Source organism: Coturnix japonica, chromosome 34 (genome assembly GCF_054131305.1).
Source record: "Coturnix japonica strain WE chromosome 34, WE-NBRP24, whole genome shotgun sequence".
Lineage (NCBI taxonomy): Eukaryota > Metazoa > Chordata > Aves > Galliformes > Phasianidae > Coturnix > Coturnix japonica.
In genome coordinates, this window is record NC_140696.1 from 4,898,060 (window position 1) to 4,919,338 (window position 21,279).

General features: G+C 51.8%; 1 protein-coding gene across 9 annotated transcripts in view; it reads left to right on the forward strand.

The window, feature by feature from the left end:
- IGSF9B (immunoglobulin superfamily member 9B) overlaps positions 1-21,219 on the forward strand; it is a 47,120-nt gene extending 25,901 nt beyond the window's left edge. For 3 of the 9 annotated variants that reach the window (XM_015884190.3, XM_015884192.3, XM_085525815.1), the window contains 3 exons: positions 302-1,924; positions 9,952-10,073; positions 10,569-21,219. In XM_015884190.3, the coding sequence (XP_015739676.2) occupies positions 302-1,924; positions 9,952-10,073; positions 10,569-10,792 (1,969 nt within the window). In that variant the 3' untranslated portion in view covers positions 10,793-21,219. Of the gene's footprint in view, positions 1-301; positions 1,929-2,344; positions 2,651-3,438; positions 3,485-9,951; positions 10,074-10,568 lie in introns of those variants that run through there. The other 6 variants (XR_014938184.1, XR_014938185.1, XM_015884194.3 and 3 more) reach the window with 6 other exon arrangements.
- Positions 21,220-21,279: the final 60 nt, after the last annotated feature.

Below are 21,279 nucleotides of genomic sequence, written 5' to 3' on the forward strand. Positions count from 1 at the left end.
CATTCTGATGGGACTGTGGAGCTGGTTGTGAGACGTTGGAGCAAACTGCACCCTAAGGGGGTGCAGAGGTGTCCTGAGGAATGGGGATCGTGTGTGGTGTTTCTGGCTCCTCTTTCCCACTTGCTTCTCACAGCCTGTGTTGGAGCTGGCCAAGCCATCGTGGTAGTCCCCAAAAGTTTCTTCCAGCAGTCTCTCTTTTGAGATCTTTGCTTTCTGGATCCAGCAGTTCTTCTGGATGAGAAGAGCTTGTTTCCTCTCCGGTGACCGCTCCCTCTCTTGGTTTTTCTCCCCTGTGGTCCAGGTTGTCTTCTGGCAAGGTGAGTCCAGAGAGCATCCGCACGCTCCGTCCCCCCTCCGAGTCCTCTGACGACCAAGGCCCACAGGCTAAGCGGATGCTGAGCCCCACCAAGGAGAAGGAACTCTCCCTCTACAAGAAGACCAAGCGAGCCATCAGCAGCAAGAAGTACAGCGTCTCCAAGGCGGAGGCCGAAGCTGAGGCCACCACCCCCATCGAGCTCATCAGCCGTGGGCCGGACGGCCGCTTCGTCATGGACCCAGCAGAGATGGAGCCTTCACTGAAGACACGGCGGATTGAGGGCTTCCCCTTCGTGGAGGAGACAGACATGTACCCTGAGTTCCGGCAGTCGGACGAGGAGAACGATGACCCTGTCGTCCCAGCCTCAGTCACGGCCCTCAAGGCCCAGCTCACCCCTCTCTCTTCCAGCCAGGAGTCCTACCTTCAGCCACCAGCATACAGCCCCCGGTTCCACCGGGCACTGGAGGGTCCCGGCGCCCTGCAGGCCACAGGCCAGGCCCGCCCGCCGGCCCCCCGGGCTTTCCACCACCAGTTTTACGGTTACCTCAGCAGCAGCAGCCCCGGGGAGGTGGACCCACCACCCTTCTACATGCCAGAAGTCAGCCCGCTGAGCTCGGTCATGTCCTCCCCGCCGCTGCACCCCGAGGGGCCCTTTGGACACCCCACCATCCCCGAGGAGAACGGGGAGAATGCTTCCAACAGCACGCTGCCCTTGGCCCAGACCCCTACGGGGGGCCGGTCCCCTGAGCCCTGGGGGCTCCCCTTCGGCAGCCTGGAAGCGTCCCCTGCGACAACGTTCCCCCCTCAGCTCCAGCAGTGCGAGGCGGCAGCCGAGGGCTCCCAGCCCACTGGTTGTCTTCCTCGGGGGCCGCCTCCTTCCTCTCTTCAGGTCGTCCCCGCATCCTACCCGGGCATCCTGCCCCTGGAGGCACCAAAGAGTTGGACTGGCAAGTCACCCAGCAGGGGCCAACCCTCTGTGCCCACCACCACCAAGTGGCAGGACAAACCTATGCAACCCATGGGATGTCAAGGGCAGCTAAGACATACCAGTCAAGGTATGGGCATACCTGTGTTGCCTTACCACGAACCGTCCGAGCCCGTCGGCCACAGCGGCACAAGCACATTCAGCCTGGACACCAGGTGGTACGAGCCCCAGCCCCGACCTCGGCCCAGCCCTCGGCAGGTCAGGAGGGCTGAGCCCAGTTTACATCAGGTGGTGCTACAACCTTCGAGGCTTTCTCCTCTGACCCAAAGCCCCCTCAGCTCCCGCAACAGTTCCCCGGAGCTGACTGCCCGCGCCAGGCCCCGTCCTGGCCTCATCCAGCAGGCCGAGGTGTCGGAGATCACCCTGCAGCCCCCCGCAGCGGTCAGCTTCTCCCGCAAGTCCACGCCATCCACCGGATCCCCCGCACCGAGCAGCCGGGGGGAGAGCCCCAGCTACCGACCTGCCACAGCCTTCACCTCGCTGACCACTGGCTTTTCTGGCTCCCAGGGCTCCTCCCTGCCCACAGACACCATGGATGTTTTTGGAGACATCCCTTCTCCAAGGAGGGCTAGTGAGGAGATTCTCAGACCGGAGCCCACATCGACAACGGTAGCCACCTCGGGGTAAGTGCGTGAGACCTGTGGTCCCCCCCCACCCCAACCCCCAGGCCCTCTCCCGACTTTCCCCATCCCGCCTCACCCCTCCCTTCCCTCCAGCTCCCTCCCCGCCATCATCATCCGAACTGTAGGGTCTCTCTGGGTACGCTGCAGCATCCCTTTTGGAGATGGCGTCCCGCGGGCTTTGCTAGGCCATGGCTCTGCAGAGGCTCACGCTGCGGGCGCAGGGTGCATGGCCGCTGCCCGAGCCGGCTCGGGGTTAGGCAGGCGGCCTTCCCGGTGCTGCTTTCCTCCTCCCTGACTGCTGACATGGGAACCAGAGCTCTGTGGTTGGGCTACCAGGCTGACAATTGCCTGGGCTGCAGGCCTGGCTCCTGGCTTGCAGGTAAGTGTCCTGGTGTCACCGGCGGTTGTTTCCTCTTCTAGCTTCTGGCTCTTGGCTTTCTTCGAACGTTAGGGCTGCTGCGCCTGTGTCTTCCTTCTGTTCCATCCCGCGGAACCTAGAGAGCTTTAATGCATGACAGAAACAGCTATAAAAACCACCGCCCCATCTGCAAAAGGGATGCTGCAGCCCCAGGACGCGGGCAGGGAGAGATCAAGGACTTAGCCCCACCAGCAGCATGTCAGGAGAGGAAAAAATAACCCAGTGGAATTCAGGAGGCCGCCGGCACGCTCAGATCCTACCCTAAAGAGGGATGTGGCTGCACTAGACTGTAGCAGCTGGTTTTCCAGGTACCAGGGTTGCTCCAGGCAAAAAGCGTCTTTCTCTCTCTGTATTTCTCCTCTCTTCCTCCGTCTCTTTCACAGCACCCTAGAATCCCGTAGCCGTGCTTTCGTTCCATCCTTTCGTCTCGCTTCATTTTGGCTTGTTGTGTAGGGGGGGTCTGAGCCCCTCGGCTCTCCATGGAGCCCCGCGGTGCGGTCGGAGGCATTTGAAGCAGAGCTGTGGTTTTTGGGGTGGGGGGAGGCAGCCTTTCACCCTGCAGCGCCCTCCACATTTCACTCCCACTCTCTGGTACCTGGAAGCGTTATGGCCTTATAGGAAATCCCTCCAGCGTGGCTGGGGAAAGGGGTGTGTAGGGTGTAGGGGAGGGCTCACGGGAGAGGCTGGGGAGGGAGATGGGGACCTGGAGGACCTGAGATGATTTCTGCACAGTTCTTGGGAGCACAGGGCCGTAGTGATGCAGTCATGTACACATGGGTCCACGTCTCCATGCAGTCTCAGAGCCAGGGCACCCCAAGGAGCTCCAGGTACAGGACAGTCGCAGGACATTTCTGTGTTAGAGCACTGTTGTCCGTGCTTTTAAGCAGTGTATCCATTCGCTTTGTTGATTATTATTTTTGTTCTTTTTTCCTTTCTCTTCTGTTTCTTTCCCCCTTTCTTCTCCAGCCTTGTTTCGTTTGTGTTTCAGTTTGGTTTCTTTCCCTCCTTTTCCTTTGGAGTTGTTGACGTGCTGATGTGTTGCGGAGCTCGGCTCCTTGCGGGTGTTGATAACTGCTTTGTTTTTGATTAATCTCAGCTATCTGGGCAGTGTTGTCGAGACAAGCTTCTCCTCAGCTCAATAGGTAAGGGTGATCCATGTCCGAAAGGATGGTGTGGGCGCTGTGGAGGGTGGCTGGGAGTGGGGCATGAGAGGGGACATGGAAGGGGCTTCTCCAATACCATCTCTTCCTTTAAAGGGGAATAAGGAACTATAAAACATTAGGAAACACCTCTGAACGCACAGTCTCTGTGGCTTTTGGGTTTTCCCCTATCCCTTTGGAGGAGCTCAGAGCCCTGCACCTTCAGCTGGTTGAAATAGCTGCCCCTGGTTCTTGTGGGCAACAGCTCCAAAAGAGGTTTCCCATTCCATTCCACAGAATGGAGGCTTTAGTTTCCAGTTTCTTCTTCCCAAGGTTTCTCAGATGTAGAAAGTGGGAGAAGTCTTTGTTTCAGGGTGGGCTCTGTGGTTGGCAGTACCTTCACTGCAGTTCCAGGCAGGTGGAGTGTTTCATCATTCCTATTGTGGTGAATGTAGTTACAGTAAAAGCCCTCCCTCTCTGAAAAGCTCCTTGGAGAAATCTGTAAGACTTCTCCTGACCCAGCTGTAATTAAACAGCCATAAGCAAATCTGGAAAGATTCTCTCAAGGAAATACCTCTCAGGTGCTCCCATGTTGGAGCAGTTTCCTGGATGGCCACAGGCATCCCTGGAATGGCAGCAGGAGCAATTGGGAGATGGTTTCCAGATCTTATAAGGCAGAGAATTTCTTCCTTTTTTCTCTTTCACTAAAATGGATAGAACCAGCTGGGATGATGCTTGTTCCCAGCCCTGAGGAGTCAGCCAGGCTGGCTGGGAAAGGAGAGGTGAGGTTGAAGATGGGACTTTTTTAGGGCCTGACCATCCCCAAGCTTTGTTAGATTCAAAACCTGCAAGCATGAATGAGAAGTGTCAGTGGCCTGGCTCATACTACCCCAACAGCCTGAGAAGACCATTGAAGTGGGAGAGGTGCCTAAGGGAATTAGGTAGATATTTCCAGGAGGGAGAAACCCCTGTTTGTTGCAGGGGAGTTGGACTAGATGACCTCTAAAGGTCCTTCCCAACTCAAATGGTTCATGGAGCTCTCTCCTGAGATGGAGAGAGGAAAGGAAGGAGTGTTGGGTCTTGGTGATGGAGCTGGGATAGGTTCTCCATGGATAAGTCATCTTCTTAGCATGGCAAAACCCCTCTGGTTTGAGCTTTGCAGCTTCCAGAGCTCCTGAGCACTGTTTTACATCCTTTATTCATGGTGATTCCCTAATCCAAGAGATCTAGAGGCCTAAATGAGTATGGATTCAGCACTGCCTGATCAGACCAGTCTCGTGTCCCAGCTTGGTGTGGCTCTTGCACAGGTTGCACTTGGCTCCTGTCTCAACAGCGAGCCCTGTGGGTGGGTAGGTACCAGGAGCAGGGTCACACTGTCCTACAGGATGCTTGCAGAGGAGCTGCAGTGTGTCCTGCCCTGCATTGCTGCCAGGGGTTGGAATTGCAGGAGTGAATCCAGGGTTGTTATCCCAACAAAGGGGAAGCCATAGAAAGAATAAATCTTGCTGTAATAAGCGAGGAATCCTGTAAAGAGCCCAGCCAAGTAATTTTGTGATGATTTGGGGTTGTAAAATTGTCAGTGGATGCAGAGCACGGGAATTTTCTACTAGAGCAGCTGGATTTCTGTACTGCAGTAATAAAAGCTGAGAGGAGGAGAGGGAGAGGCAGTTTGTGAGCTGGTGGCAACTGCAGCTGATCCCCCAGCACTGGAAGCAGGAGCTGCCATGTGGTGGCTTTGCTGGGTGAAGGTGAGCAGGGAGAAATGCTGCCATTACTGAGCTAGGAGCTTCCCATCTTCTGCTTCAACCCAGTGGGCAGTGATTCATTTCCTACCAGGGAAGAGGGCATTGTTGTCTCCATGTAGAGGGAAACCCAAAAACCACAGATGAGACACCGAGCTCCTGTGCCCCTTGGCATTGCAGGCAGCCCCCTGGCCTCCATTGCCAGGACAGTGCTGCTGATGCCAGGAGCTCATGGGCTGGGTGCACCGTAGCATTGAGTGACAAAGGGACATCGGTGCCAGGCATGCAGGAGCAGGAGCACCCCTTGCTCCCAGCTTGAAAGCAACCAGGTTCCCCTTTAAAGACTGTCCATGTGCTGATCCTCTGCATGTGTTTCATGCCTCCTCCCGCTTGGAGAAGTTGTGAGTCCTCCTGTCTGAGTGCGTTCTTCTTTCCTTTCTTATGATTTTTTTTTTTTTTTTATTTTTACTTCTTTTTTTTTTACGTTACTTATACGTTTTCTCACTCCTGGTTTTCATTTATCTTCCTTTCTCCCTTCTTTTCCCGTGACTGTTTCCACCCCTTTCTTTCCACTCCGGTCCCTTTTCCCCTGTCCTCTCTCCTCTCCCGTCAGCATGGTGCAGTCCATGGTGTAGATGAGTTGTGTTGTCTGCAGACTTGCAGAAGGGCCCCCATGCTCTGCTGTGCTCCCCACTGTCACCAGCTCCCTCCTCCCTCATTTTGGCAGCAGTGGCTTGGCAACAACTATGGGGGAAGGGGCTGCAACTGCTGCGTCTCTCCAGCACTAAAGGATCTCAAATGGTGTATGGTGGCATCCTGGGATGGAGGTGGCATTGGGCACTGCTTCAGAGCAAAGAGCGCAAGGGGATCACACAAGACTGGAACTTGAGGTTGAGCCTCGTGTAGGCAAATGGAGCTCTTCAGCAGAGTATGAGGGGTTGGAGGAGCTTGGCTGGGACGTGATGGACACTGGAGATGGCCAAACAGAGGCTCTGATGTGTCCAAACATATCACTGGATATCACTGTCTTGACTCAAGGAGAAAAGAAGATGGGGAAGGATGTGAGAGACCTCCACAAGGTGACACATGCACCCGATGTCTTTGAAGGTCACAGCTTGTGCTTTCACGTGGCTTCCCCCTGGTGGGCAAAAAAAATAATTGTGATGCTTAAGGAGCCTTCTCCCTTACAGTGCAAAGATGTTTGAAGAAAACATAGCAGTGGTATTTGTTGGTTTGGATAACGTCACTCATAGTTACCCTTCCTTGTCCTGGGGCTGAGTAACTCACCACTCTTTCCAAGACCTCTCTGTGCACGTGCTTCAGACCTTTGCTTGTTCAGAAGGGCTCTCCTTTGAAGACTGGAGGAAAAATTCAGTGCTGAATGTTTTATGGCATCGCACAGGAGGTCACGTCTGGAAGTCACGTGTGTTTCTTGAAGCTTCTTTGCTTGGCTCCATCCTGAGGTCTCCAGAAGTTCATCCCCCCACTCTGAACTTGTCTGTTGGTGCTCAGGATCCCTCACGCATGGATGGCTGCCCATAGTACAGACTCTGGGGGCAGGAAGAGGCTTTTGGCTGGACTTAAAATGCAAGTTAATTCAATTGAGTCGGAGACCTTTGAAGAAATAAAGGGTGGGTAGAGCAGATAAGATTTGGCTGGTGAGTAGCATCGTTTTGTCCTCCACTGTATCTCTTCCTTGCCAGAGGTCAGACAGTATTTATAGTGGCACATGGGTTCACTGCGCTCGCTGTTTATGTTTGTGAATATAAATACAAGCCCAATTAGGGAGAACTAGCGGAAACGAACTTCAGGCAATTTCCTCATAATCCCTTGGTAAATCTGTCTTGTTTTGTCAACATGCCACAGTCACTAGCATCTTCTTAGAAGAAAAAAAGAATGGAAATAGCAAGAGGCTTTAACATACGGAGCTCTAATAGCATTAGCAAAGTTGTCTGGGCTGCAAGACAGGAAGACATGCTTGTGGGCAATGCAGTGATATCCAGGGCTTGGCACACATGAGCCACATGGCAATGGACTGGTATTGGAGTAGCTGAGGTTGCAGTTGGCCAAGTACCTTTCTTGCTTAAGCTGGCTGTGGGAAGAAGGCATTTAAGCGCAGAGACTCTACAAGCTTGTAAATGTCTTCCCTGAGAGGGAAGACGTATTTGTATCCTGCCAGCAGGGCTATCAGCCTGTGTAAAGAGATGCTTCATCTTCAGCTGATGCACTGCTCTGCTGGGAGCTGGAAGAGAGGATCTCCGGGAGCATCCACTGCTTGATGTCTCTGTTGCAATGGGAAACATGAAAGGGGCTTTTCTATCCCAGCCTTTGGGTTTCCATTGCGTCTGCTGCGCCCCAGCTGCTTCATCACATTATCCTGCGTTTTCCTTGGTGCTCTCTAATGCTAATAGCAAAAGCAAGAAGCTCTGTAATCCCATGTATCTTCAAAAACAACCCCTTCTGCTCCCCATGGGGGGAACAGCCCTGGGGAGTTCTTAGTGCCTCTCCAGCTGAAGTGTGTGCAGCTCTAGAAGCTGCTTGGAATCTCAGATGTGAAGCATTGCTCATGAGTTGCACTCCCATACTGGTATTTCATGGCATACATAGAGACTGGCAGAGGGGGGAAAGCCTTGTATATGTGTGCACAGCTGGGGAGATGAGAAGCTCCAAATGGACCTCAGGTAGCATTGCACCTGTCCTCCTCTTCCATGCTGTTCCTGCTAGGCACCTGCAGTGTTTGTCATGGTGAATGGGTAACACCTCATTGACAGCCCCAGGATGGGATGGAAGAGTTTGGCTTCAAAATTTTGGTGACATGGAGTTGGACTCAGTGATCCTTATGGGTCCCTTCCAATGCAGGCTCAAGGTGATGCTCCAACCCATCTGTCCTGCTTGTGGGGGTTCTGTTCTTCACAAAGGTCTCATCACTCCTCTCTCTGGGTTAGACACAGCTCACAGATCTCAAACCTGCTGATATTTTCAGTTTTGGTGAATGGTGCTGTAGGTGGCATCCTTGCCACAGTGCTCATTTACCGTTGTCGCCTTCCTTATCTTCAGCAGTGTGTTAATGGGGAAGGCAGGAGTGCCTCTCCTCACTTGTGATCCTCACCATTTCCTATGCATGGTTTTTTCTGCATACCTTATGTTTTGAGCCTGTCATGGTTATTTGCTGTTAGTTGGCCTCTTGGACTGGATAAGTGCAGTGAAATGGGAACAGAAGAAAAGCATCGTGTGTTTGGGTAGAAGTAAACGCACTGAGAAGGTGGATTCACCATCTAGAAGTTCTCATTGCCCTAACTGTGTGTGGGATGTGCCATGTACTCACTGCTGGAAACTGCACCAAGGAAGAGCTCTGCTCCCACTGTTTGCTGGCAATAACCCTGGAAGCACAGCCAGCCCTGCCTGACCTCAGGGATGCTGGTTGGGGCTGCACTTGAGCCCTGCAACCATCACAGAAACCTGAAGATCCTGGAGCTGCTGTTTGTGCTGCCTGATGTGTTGCTGATTTGGTGATGTGCTTTGGTCATTGAGTTAGGAGACCAGAAGAGTTCCATCGTCATTCTTTGAAGGATGGGACAGGGTAAGCGCAGGCTCGTGTCATTTCTGGGCACCTCATGTGCAGGCTGTTGTCACATCTGGGGCTGATCCCATGGCCTTAGCTGCCTGAACTTAGACTTCTGCTTCTGTGGCATAAGGTTCATACAGTTTGGAGAGACTGAAAGCAAAACAAACAGGAAAGAAAGGAGAATGCAGCAAATGGGGGGATGCTGTGATGTGTTATAGCTGAGAGCTGGACTGGCTGCTCTCCGAAGAAAAAGGTTTTCTTCTACTGCCCTGCATCATAGCACTCATATTTTTCAATCCTTGGATTGAAAAATCCTTGGCAAAACAGGTACAGTAAGGGGAAATGGAGCACAAAGCCTTTGTGAAGGGGAGACCACTTAACCTTGAGCAGACTCCTGTACAAGAGTTACTTGGGGACTAAGGCTGGGAAACTCTCTTACAATTACTGACTCTCCCACAGGAAAAATCCCTTTACGAATCCCCTCCTTATCCCCTGCAGTGAAATCTTGTTGGTATTTTCATTTCCAAGCTGTGGTGCATCCTGTCCAGCAGGGCCAGAACATCCAGCTCCTGGTATCCCAGTGTGAAGGAGCAGAAGCTTCTGTGCCATTGTATTTGTTGTCACTTCTAGCTGGGAGCAAGCTGCTGACCCCAGCTATGCTCTTTGTGTCCCTGTCTGTTGTGCAGTCCCTGTTTTTCTTGCTATGGGAGCCAGGCAGGATCCCTGCCTCCTTCCTACTCGTTGCGCCGGTGTCTCCCGCCCCGTGTCGCGCAGGTCTCGGTGCTGTCGTGCCGCTTCTGCGTTTCTCTTCCTCCCTCTCCATCCCAAGGGGTTTCCCATCACTTCCCAAAAATACCTTATCGGACATAGGATCTGCCCCGTCCTTTGTGTCTAGCAGTGCCGGTGTGGCAGGCAGGTGAGCCGGGTGCCGGCTGCGCTCTCTCTGTGCTGGGACTTTGCAACGCAGCTGAGTGGGAGGGGATGGGGACACGGACACGTGTGGGTCTCCTGTCTCCTGTGGCAGCGTGCCCGGCCTGGGCTTTCTCACCTTTTCCTTCTCCATGGCAGAGCTGGCTGGGGTCAACCGTTCCCCGCCTGGGACGTCCCACAGCCCAAGCGTGACCCGGAGCCGCTGATGGCACGTGTCTGCTTTTCCTTTCTAGAAAACGTCCATCTCCGTCCTGGGACGCTGCTGCACCTGAGAGGCTCGAAGCTCTGAAATACCAGCGGATAAAGAAGCCCAAAAAGTCATCCAAGGGCTCCTCGAAATCCAGAAAACAAGCCAGTGAGTGTGAGGACCCCGCAATCCCCCAGCAGCGTCCCCCTATAACCCCATGGATTGCATGGGTTGGTCTCTGAGTGCCTGCCTCCCAGATGGATGGCTGCTTGCCCACATGCTGTCTGCAGTCCTTGCCCTGCTTCCCAACACCATTCCCCTTCCATCCTTTAACATCTGCTCATTACCCATCTTTAGTGACTGTATTTACTTTTTAAAATTTATTTAGGATTTTTCTATGTTTGTTTCTTTTTCCCTTTCTTGCATGCTGGAGCCCCCATCCTTCCTCTTCCTCCTCCCTTCCCTCCACTCAAGGTGACTTTCCACACCCTCTCCTACAAAGGCCTACTTTCCTTCCAGCAAATCTTTCCCCCTTCCTTACCCCACACATAGTAGGGCCTGAAGTGGTGTGGGGAGGAGGAACAGACTTGATATAAGCTCTGTTTTACAGCAGTGCTACAGGTGGGTTCCACATCTCATCCTTCTGCCTTCTCTCCTCTGCAGACGGCTCTGCCTCCCAGGTTCAGCACCTTCCCAGCTCTCAGGTACTGTGGCCTGACGAGGCTGTCTGCCTCCGCAAGAAGAAGAGACACCCTCGTCAGGACCCCTTTGCCCGCCTCTCAGCGCTGAAGGACGACCTCTGCCACCGGCAGCTCCCCGAGGACCAGACAGCCATCCTCAACAGCGTGGACCACGACGACCCCAGTGGGCACGCCACTTTGCTTTAGCCTCATGCTGACCCAAGAGAAGGTTAAAAGGGAGAGGGTAGAGGGAGCCGAAACCTCGTCTGCGTGCACGCTGGGGTTGGGCAACTGGTGGCAAGGATGAACTGGGAGGACGTGGAGTGGGTTGGGGTCTAGAGGGGGGATGCCTGGGGCTTTTCATATCTGCATCTCTCCCTTAGAGCTTTGGTGAGACGGGGAGGGGGTGTCACACCTCTGTGTCAGGGAGTTTTCCGATGTAAAAGGCATAGGTGGAGATTCTGACATCTGCTTCTGCAGGGTGCGTGTAGATGGAAATTGTGAGATTAAGCAGCCGGCCCTGAATTGAAAGAAGGAATTATGTGACACGAGGTGTAATCGATTGACAAGGAACTAACAACCCAACTAGCTAATAGCTGGTAATCCCGTGAATCTGATTATGATAAAGTATGTCCAAATGGTCCCAGGAAAGCTGCAATTATGAAATCTCCTTGCCACTCCCTGCCCAGCCTCCCATTATGTGAAGATAACAGCAACAACATCACTGACATCTTTCCTTGCCTGTCTCTGAAAGGGAAAACCAGAAAGACCCCAAGGCTTCACACCAGCCTGAGAAGTGATAAATCACAGTTTCTCCGTGCATTTGCATTTGAACCTTGTTAACATGTACCAAACTCTTTGTAAGCAAGCAGGTATTGGCCATTTGCATCCATGGGTGTTTTCCCCCCAAGTCTGGTTTGTGCCAGCTTTGATGAGGGTGGTTTTGACCAATTCTTCCTGACACTCCGTGTATCACTAGCATATGTCCCTCAGTGCTGTGCAGAAATGTGATTTCTTACTATGGTCATGTCTGTAATCTCTATTCATAACTGCAGAACGGGGAGATGCCGCTGTACGTGTGCGTGTGAGCAGGGTTTCACTGTGTGTTCCCAAAAGCCACCGTGGCCAACATGTCCCTGAGCCAGGGCAGCTGGAAAAGCCCAGCTCTGTGGGTCACAATGGACGGCTGCTCCAAGCACAGAGCTCAGCCCAGCATTTGGCATCATTTCGAAATGTGTTGCTGCTGGTTTCACTGTCCACCCTTTCTCCCTCCTCCTCCAGCCTGGCTGTGTAGGCGACCTGTGACACCTGCTTTGGGATTTATCCCTCCCTTTGCCCATCCGAGGAGACTCGCTGTTCCCCTCTTGGTAATGCTGTTCTAACTCTTCACCAGAATGTATTTTCTCTTCCTAGGGTAGGTTCCTTTGGCAATTGATGTTTCTCTGGGTTACGTAGGCCTTTTCTCAGCAGGAAAGCTGCAGCCTGCTCCAAGAACACCAGGCTTCTCTTTCCTGCTCTGCCTCCACTATCTAACTGCGTGGCCTTGGGCAAGTCACTGAACCTCTCTGTGCCTCAGTTCTCCCATCTGTAAAATGGGGATAAGTCATATTTAAGCACTTTTGTAAAGCTCTTGGCTGCCCACGGGCAGCAAGTGCTACATATGTGCTGAGTGCTATTACTACCAAGTGATCCCTACCTTTAAGATACTTAGAGATTTTTTTATTTTAAGTGGTAAGATCAAACACTGCATCCAGGTTTGCACACTTCTTCCTCTCTAGCAAAGTGCTAAACCCGCCAGCCTGCCTGGGAATAAATACCAATGTCACGTGGATATTCTTGCTTTAAGCTGATTCAGGCTGTTAGAAAAAGAGAATCCAAGAGCCTGTGTAGGCATTGCCATTTGCATACAAAACTCTTGTTTATTCCCAGGTAGAATTGCCAAGAGATGCTCTGCAATCTTGCCTTTTAATTGTGATTTGCCTTGGTTATTGCTCTTGCTGCTGGTTGAACCTCAAAGGGCTTTGATATTTGGAGAATCATGCGACCTCTCAGCTGCCTGGCCAGAGCAAAGGGTCAGGGCATGGCAGTGAGAACAAGCTGAGCTCCCAGTGAGGTTTTAGGTAGAAATCTGTTCATCAACCTGCCTAGAAATATCTAATTTTAAATGAAACTGTGCTTTGTCTTCCACCGAGATGTTCAGAAACCTGCAACAACGAAAGCAGAGCACGACGTCTTGTTTTCAAATCTCAAAGCCCTGACTTAGGTTCGAACCGCTTGACAGAATCCTCTAATTGATGATGAGATACTTTCAAGCTTTAACAACTTCCTTTAGGTGGTCTTCAAACCGTGAGCAAGTTTGTCTCGGGAAGGAGGGAGGGTTTCTTAGAGGTGCCTCTCTCTTCTGTGCCATCAACCACCAGAGTGAGACTTCAACTTCGCTAACAGTATAACAGAGTATTTCTTTTATTTGAGTGTGTTTTAGGGCTTGACCTAGAATCCACTTGGATCTGAATTGATTTAATGCCATTCGCCTGCTTGGCAGTGGGACAAACTTGTGGGTAACTTCAGCTCGCTGGTGTGAGAGGAGCTGACGTTGGCCCCAGACCTTAGCCGATGTCACAGCGGAGGAGGAAGCGGGCTTAGCCCCAGGGCTCACCTCCCTGCTGTCCCCAAGGCTGCCCGCTGGCACCGGCCCTGGCCTCCCTCGCTGCACAGACCCTACAGGTGATGGTGACCGGGGATGCTCAGTGGTGTGGTACCCTGCAGGGAGGGGGGTGTGGAGGCTCTGTGCCGGCTGGACTGCAGCTTGCTCGCTCTTCTTTTGGCTCTCATTGCCTGGACCTCTCTAGTAGGTTTCCTTGTTCATTTGAGCGCTTTCCAAGCTATTTACTCTGCCTGTTTGCACAGGCAAGGCAGTGTCTTTGGGCTCTCGAGGTTGGGGGACTGTGCCCCCATCCTGCTGCAAAGAGGAGGATCTGGAGTGCAGGAAGGTTGACTGAGTGCGCCAGCTTGCTTGGTCAATCTTTTGAGAGTTTGTTTTCCTTTTTCAGGTGTTTTGAGCTGATGGGCCCTCTGCTTTTCATTGTCTTCGACCTTTAAAGGCTGGAGCTGCAGCTCTCTCTCTTTCAGCCGTGTACCTGCCACGCTGCTGCAGTGGGAAATCCTGCCGGGGCTCCTCATGGACGCGGCTCTTCCCTAAACCATCCCTACCTCCTTTCCCTGCTAGACCAAGTTACCTTCCAATAGACTCTTGCCACGTGCTGGGCCGTGCTTTGGCAGATGGGCTCGCCTCTTGCTTTGGCAACCTCCTCGCTTCTCCCAGCTCTCTGGTTTCCATGCCCTTCAGGGGTTTATCTCCTCTGCTCCCGCGGACCTGGGACATCGAAGCTGTGTCAGATGATGCCAACCATTTTCCCCCATTCCATCCCTGTTTGAACTCCGTTTTTGTTTTGATGGTTTGCAAACACGGCTGCTGCTGCTGCTGCTTTTCCTTTTTCTTTTATGCTGCAAAATATATCTTGATTTTTTTTATCTTTCTGGGCCAAACTCTCTTATTTTGTAAGCTTGTCTTAGGGTAGATGGTTCTTGCTTTATTGGTAAACATAAGATCCGTTCCTCCTTGCACGGTGCAAATGCAATGTGTTTCATTAGGTCTCATGCAAAGAGCTGGGCTGTGGTGGAAGAGACGCCTCTGAATCACAAGCTGTGATGAGGACACAAGCTGAATGTGTCTGTGCAGTGAACCCCAGTTTTTGGGGTTCTGGTGCTGCAGGTGGGTGAGAGTGCTACAGTTCCATGCTTCAGTTTCCATGGGCTCTGCAGGGCTGCAGGAGCACTGAGGTTGCTGCAGGTTTGTTTTGAGAGCATCAGGAAGTAAGAAATGGGCAGGATTCAGCAGCCCCCAAGCTGGGGAGGGGGTAATGCAGAGGTGTATGTACAAGGGCGTTGTGTAGATCTAGTTTTGGTGGGCACCAGGCTGTTGTTCCTGCGTGCATTTCCTTATCAGTTCATCCATGCATGGAGGCTGGAGACAGTTGTGTTTGTGGTGGAGTTTTGCTGGGCAGCTCTGTGGACTCGTGCATGGCAGTGGTGCTCAGTAAGGTGAGTTATGCATGTTAAATGGTCTGCTTGGAGCATGGGGCCGGCAGCTGGGAGCTGCTGCTGTTCCCAGCTCTGCCATTGGCTTCCTCTGAGCCTGCAGGCAAGTTGCTTCAGCACTCTGCCTTGGTTTCCCCATTGCTATAAAGGGAATAACAGCAAAGCTGTACCTACCTCCAGGGATGCTGTGGGCCCAGGGTTTGTGGTCAGCACTCCAGCAAACCTCCCAGCAGGGCTGGGTTATGGCTAATGGCATCAGGGAGTGACACAAGCCTCAGTGCTGCATATCTCTTGCAGTCTGTGTTAGGACAGAATCTGCTCGGTGGTTTGGTCTCTCCTCCTCCTTATTGCAGTGATGTAAAATTTGGATCTCTTAGAGTTTTGGCTTGGTTTCCCCATGTGCTTCGGGCTGTAGTTCTTGGCTTGGGGTGTTCTTTGGAGAGCTGAGGCTGGAAGGTTCACAGTCTGATGGCAGCGATTCCTCCATGGCCCACTTGGGCTCGCTGCAGAGCTGCTGCTTTTTGTGGAAGGGAACATTTTCAGGGAGCCAGCATAAAAAGCAATGTATATATGAGATATAAATACATAGAGAAGTGTAGGATGAGGGTAGATATGTATGCAGAAGTCGGGTATATTTGCATGTAAAGGGTATGTTTGTCTATATGGGAGTGTTTAGAGCCGTGGTGGAGGGGGAGGGCATTGGGATGGGCAAAGCCAGGCAGAGCCTGGGGAGGATTTGGGAATGGATGGGCACAGGGCACCTCTGCCTGACCTTCATGCAACCCCATCCCTGCTACACAGGACTCGGTTGTTCTTTTTTCCCCTTTTTATCAGTCATGCTCCTGCCCCCAGTTCTTTTGTTTGCTGTGTTCATTGTATGTGACTCATCACTGGACCATGGGAGCGGGAAGGAAAGAGTTAAGGGCCTCTTACCTGCACACAGGGCATGGGAGCAGAAAGGAGCATCACATTGCCTCATCTTCCATGTCACTGCAGTCGTTCAAAGAGGAAGCAACACCAAGCAGAACCCCTTATCTTAAATCTCTGTTGGTGCTGTTCTCTGGTTACTGGTGTTAAAGCATTTTGCTTTGCGTCTGTTCTTTCCAGAAGAGCATGACTCAGAAGAGATGAGAGAGATGTGGCTAAATGGGTTGAGAACTGCTGTGCTGGCCATTCTCAGGCTGTCCCAATGTAGTGGCTCCACAGGACAGAATGTTCTGCCTCTCCCCCCCGGGTGCCATATGGCACATTTGTCTTTTTTAAAACTCATTAGTAGGACTTTTGGGATAAGGGGATTCAACCGGAGCCACTGTTGGAGGTACATTAGCGATGGCTCACCTGATGTACTGTAGCATTGCTGCTTCATGCATCAAACCAAGAGCCCCTTGCAGAGCACAAAGCAAAGGCTGGTCCAGCTGTGGGGGGTGCAGGCAGCAATGACATGGCCCAAAACTGCAGATGTGTAGTGGCTGAGTTTGGGACCCTGTGCCCTTCTGCAAGTGGCTGGGATGAGTCAGGGCCACCTGGTGCAGTATTTCCCTATTTAAGTGTGTTTCCATCTGGCAAGCCTGTGCTGTCTGAACTGTCTGTTCCTTGACATTGCTTGGCACTGGATGTCTCACCCAGCAGTGCGGGGTAACCTCAGGACATGTGCCGACAAGCATCCCGAATCCCCAGGGCTCTGGGCATTTTTTGATATGTGCATGGATGGAAGAAGGACCGTATGTGGGGAGGGGGTGGGCAAGAGAGTAAGGGGGGGCAGATAGGTTGGTCCAGGCTTAGGGGTTTTGGATATTGCAAGCATGCACTGTAGTGGTAGGTAGGATTTTTATACTGGTTTCAATGGGCCGTGCAGGGGCTGGCATCCTTTTTTTTTTGGCACTGGATGGAGCAGGAGGGGCCCATGATGTACCCCTGTAAGGCTGGGGGCTCTGAGGACAGCAGGCATGGGGAAGGGGCTGCTGTCACACACATGGGCAGCATCCAGCCCCTCATTGCCATGGGGAGGAGGAGAGTTTGCCCAGGATGTTTTGCTTTACCATCAACATACCAGTTTCTCTCCTGGGGAGAGTTTTCTTCCAGTTCTCTCAAGGTGACCAAGAGGGCTGCCCAGGGGCTGCCCATCATCCTGGGACAGCTCCATCCTGTGCTCCCAAAGCCCCTCTGATTTCTAAACCCCCCCACCCAGCACTTAAAAAAAAGAACATGACCAAACATGAGCCCCAGTATCTCTATCTGAAGAACGATATTGGTGTACTGAAACTGCGTTGTATATAAAATTATACAAATATATATTTACTTTCTATTTTAGAAGAAGGGGGGAGGGTGCAGGGGGGGAAGAATAAATATTTAAGACAATTCCTTAGTACTAGGTGTCTGAAACTTCTGTGCAGCATGAGAGAGGCTGTCAGAGGTGGGGAGAGTCTGAACAGCGGGAGCAGAGCGAGTATTTTTACATTATATTGCGCTTAGGCTTCTCTGCTTCTCCATCCACCTATAAATAGACAAAAACAAAAATCTATATATACAAATATATATATAAAATATATATATATATATATCTAAGCCACATAGCTGTTTTATTTTTGTAACCATGCCTAGTGCTGTCTGAGCAATACGGTGGTGAGGGGGACGGGGCTGGCTGGGGCTCGTGCTCCGCTTTGGCTCCATCCCACATCCTTTGCCATCGCTGCCGCTCGCTGCCGCCTTGCTGCTTGAGTAGGAAAAGTGGGAGAAATAGGAGCGGGGTAATGGGGCTGCACGGGGAGCCCCGGCTGCTGCCAGCTAGATTTGTGCCGTGGCAAGGTGATGGTGCCCGTGGTGCTTCCTCTGAGGGGCACGGCTTGTTTCTTTAGTTGTTCTTTTTTCTTCTGGAGACAAGTGGAAATTCAGCTCAATGGGTGCTACTTGGAGAGGAGAGGATGTGGCTGGTGGTTGTGGCAAGGGCACAGTGGGGACACATCCTGCCCATGGGTGTGCTGCTGCTTCACCGGTACCTGAGGACCCCTCCTTGGCAATCTGCATGCCTTGGGGAGAGGTGGGCAAAGGGGATTCGGTCCTTTGGTGCTCCTGCAGGCTGGGTGGCCTTGATTGCCATCTCCCAGCTCCTCTGTAGGACCTGGCCCTGGCACTTAAATACCTCTCTAGGGAAAGAAGAGATCTGGGACCGGTGCTGTGGGGGCTGCTGTTAGGTGAGTGGGACAGATGGTGCAGCGTGGGGAGACCCGCACCCACTACAGGTGTGAGGGGAACGTGGCAGGGGTGCTCTGGGATTTTCCTTCAAAGCAATACGGACCCGCCGCCTCCCCTGATGCTCACCGTGCTCCACATTTCCCTGGGGCTGTGTACTCCCCCATTCACCCACCCGTGAGTTCCTGCATTTGGGTGCTGAGCTGTGCCCAGGAGAGATGCCAGCAGCAGCTGTCCTACTTCCCTCCTCAGGGGCCAGGATTTGGGCTTGCCCATGGGCAGAACGATGGGGTCAGGGGATGCTGCTCCCCTCGCCCAAGCCCACTCCCACACCCTTGACTCCATGGGATGCTGTCGGGGCTCAACTCCCCCTGCAAAGGGGAGCTCCCCCCTTCTTGCTTTTGTCCTGCCGTGTCCCTGACCGACTGAGGCATGAATGTAACATGTTTGGGAGGGTGAGGGTGTCCAGGGATGGCCCCTCTGCAGCGGCACCGTCTCCTCTGTAGGTGTCACCTGTATTTTCCATGATATTTCTGTCTTTGGGGTGGGTTTGGGGTGGGGGGCGGGGGGCTTAGGGGGGCTATTTCTAATATGGAACCAAGGTTTGTTCAGCGCCAATTCTTGATATCGAAGCAAAGCATGTTTGATGGAACTAACTTGCATTTATTAGCGGTAAATACATAAGTGAGTATTTTATATGTTTCAAAAGGAGGGAAAAAAAGAAAGGAAAGCAAAGGGATGAGCCACCTCTGCGGCCGCTTCCTGCTGGCGTTGGGGCTGGCTTGGCTTTGGGGTATCTCTTAGGGGGGTGGGTTATGGGGTGGGCAGCTCTCTCCTTTCCCCATCTCTCCTTGAATCACTTACAGGAAAAAAAAAACACACACACACAAAAACAAAAAAAAAAACAAAAAAAACCAGGAGGAAAAAAAAAAAAGAAAAAAAAGAAAAAAATAAATTAAAAAAGAAAAAAGAAAAAAAAAAAAAAAAAAGAAGAAGAGATGTTTACAAAGCACACTTTTCCACAGTACTGTTAACCCTCTGGATGCCAAACAGACACACTGAGCCACTCCTCCCCTGGGCACTGTGGGACCAAGGGGTGGCCGTGGGGACAGCATCACCCTGCGTCCCTCATGGATGTTTTTAATATCTCTGTTGTTTTGTACACACAACCCCTCCACATCCGTCTGCTGTACAGTGCGTGTTCCTGGTGGGAGCTTGATTCTTGGGGGATATTTGCTTCCTGGGGGCTTCCTGCCCCCTCCTGGGCTCTTCTAAGTGGGGGAATGAGGGGCGGAGATGCAGGGAAAGCACCCAGCTCTGCCTGGAGGGGGTCTGGGCTCTGGTGCCAGAGGCAGCCTGCCCACTCCCTGCCCTCCTGGCTGCACTTAAGGCCAAACTTTTCCTTTTTTATCTGCCTGCTGCATGGAGCAGCTGTGCCTCAGCTCTCCATGGGGCCATCGGAAGGCAGTTGGGGTGCTCCATGGCCACCATCCCCAGAGGTGCTGTGGGACCTTCTGTGCTCTGCTCTCTTTGCGTTTCCCCCCGTGAAGGCCTGTCGGAATCGATCCAGAAAAGCCTACATTTCTGTAGCTTCCTTGTGCCATCCTTTGGGCATTCGGAAATCACATTGGTGTGCCATCTCCCTCAGAGCATCCCCTGCTCCCTCAGGCAGCATCGACTTAACTCTGATAGGTTTATAGAGTCTCTGAAACCGTCTTAGACTTCCATAGGTAGGTCTTAAATGTCCACCTAACTACAGTATTCTCCTTTAAGGCAGGATTTGCTTTAGAACCCAACAGGTCTCTGGTTGTGTGGGACAACTTTTCCTTTTTTTAAGAGTTCTTGCCTCTTGATATCCAGCCTGGACCATTCAACCTCGTCTCCATTTCTTGAATGTCGAGTATTACAGTGTATAACACACATTAGGGTGCTCTTTGGTGCTGTTTCAATGGCAACCAGTGGAACCGACCTTTTTATGTTTTAATCACAATAACAATAAAGAAATCTCCAGTACCGCTGGTTCCATAACGTTTATCATTGTGACTTTTTGGGTGTAGGGTTATTTTTTCCCCTCTTTTTGTTGTATTTGATTGGTTTAATGAAGACTAATGACCCGCTGCTGGGTCTCTGCAGAGTTGCTGACTGACTCCGTGCACGTTGAACCGCAGTCCAACAGCAGCTGGGTTTGGTTTGCTTTGTGTTTTTAATGGCACAGATGCACACAGCGTAACTCGCATTCGGCGTGAGCCCGAGCGGCAACTAAAGAGGGTTAATTTTTCAACTTCAGGTACGTTCTTCAAAAGCAGAAAATGATTAAAAAAAGATAAAAAAAAAAAAGAAACAAAACACTATTTTTTCAGTCAGCTTTTTTTTTTTTTCCTTTTTCTTTCTGTAAACGACTTAGAAATAAATCTGAGACATGATGGTGCTGTACCAAAGCCTTATACAAAACTTACTCCGCGCTCTGTATAATCTCTGTATCCGTATTGTTGCTCTTGGCCTCCGTTCTCATGAAGGCCTATGAAATGCCAGCAGCAGGGACCGGCCGCGGCCTAGCAGGTGCCATCTCACCCCGAGGTCCCCTACGTGGACCTTGGTGGGGAGGGGAAGCTGCGATCTGTCCTCGCTCCCCCTTATGGAGCAGCAGTGGGGTCCCTCACCCCGCTCTCTCCTTTTGATTGGGTGCTAATCTGCCTTGGGCAGGGAAATGAGACCTCGGGAGCACCGCATGCTCCTCCTCGCTGTTCCCCCGCCTGCTGCGGGGTTTTACATCTTCCAGCTCAGCTCAACCTACAAAGCGCTTGGCCAACGCAGCGCTCTCAGAGCCATCCCGCTACTAGGGACAGCCCTGAGCTGCGTCTGCTATGATAGCTGTAAGCAATAAACCCGCTCTGCCAAGAAAAACTGCCCCCTCCGGCTCTTGGACTGTTGTTGGTTCTCAAGTCAATGCTGATAAGCCAACAAAAACTGGAATAGCGTTGAGTTTGAAGCCCTGCCTTACTGGAAGTAGCTGGTCTCTGCCTGCTGGGATTTTAAGGCCTGCTGGGTACTTAACGATGTATCGCCGGTAACATTGCATGTTGATAGATTGACTTTATTTCATTTTCTTATTTTCTTTCTTTTTGTTGTTGTTGTTTCTTTTTTTTCCAATGTACCCACTTAAGTAATGACGGCAGTGTTGCAATGTTAACGTCCAACCAGCCATGCTGTAGGAGAATGATGGGTTTTGGAATCGATTAACTTGCTCCTCATGTAACGTTACCCTGCTTCAGAAATGTTTTGTATTTTGATATAAATAAACATTTGCTAAAAAACAAAACAAACCAACAAACAACAACAGCAACAAAGCAGAGTCTTGTTGATGACATTGATTTGGGTTGGGTTGGTGTCTGTTGGGATATTGGGAA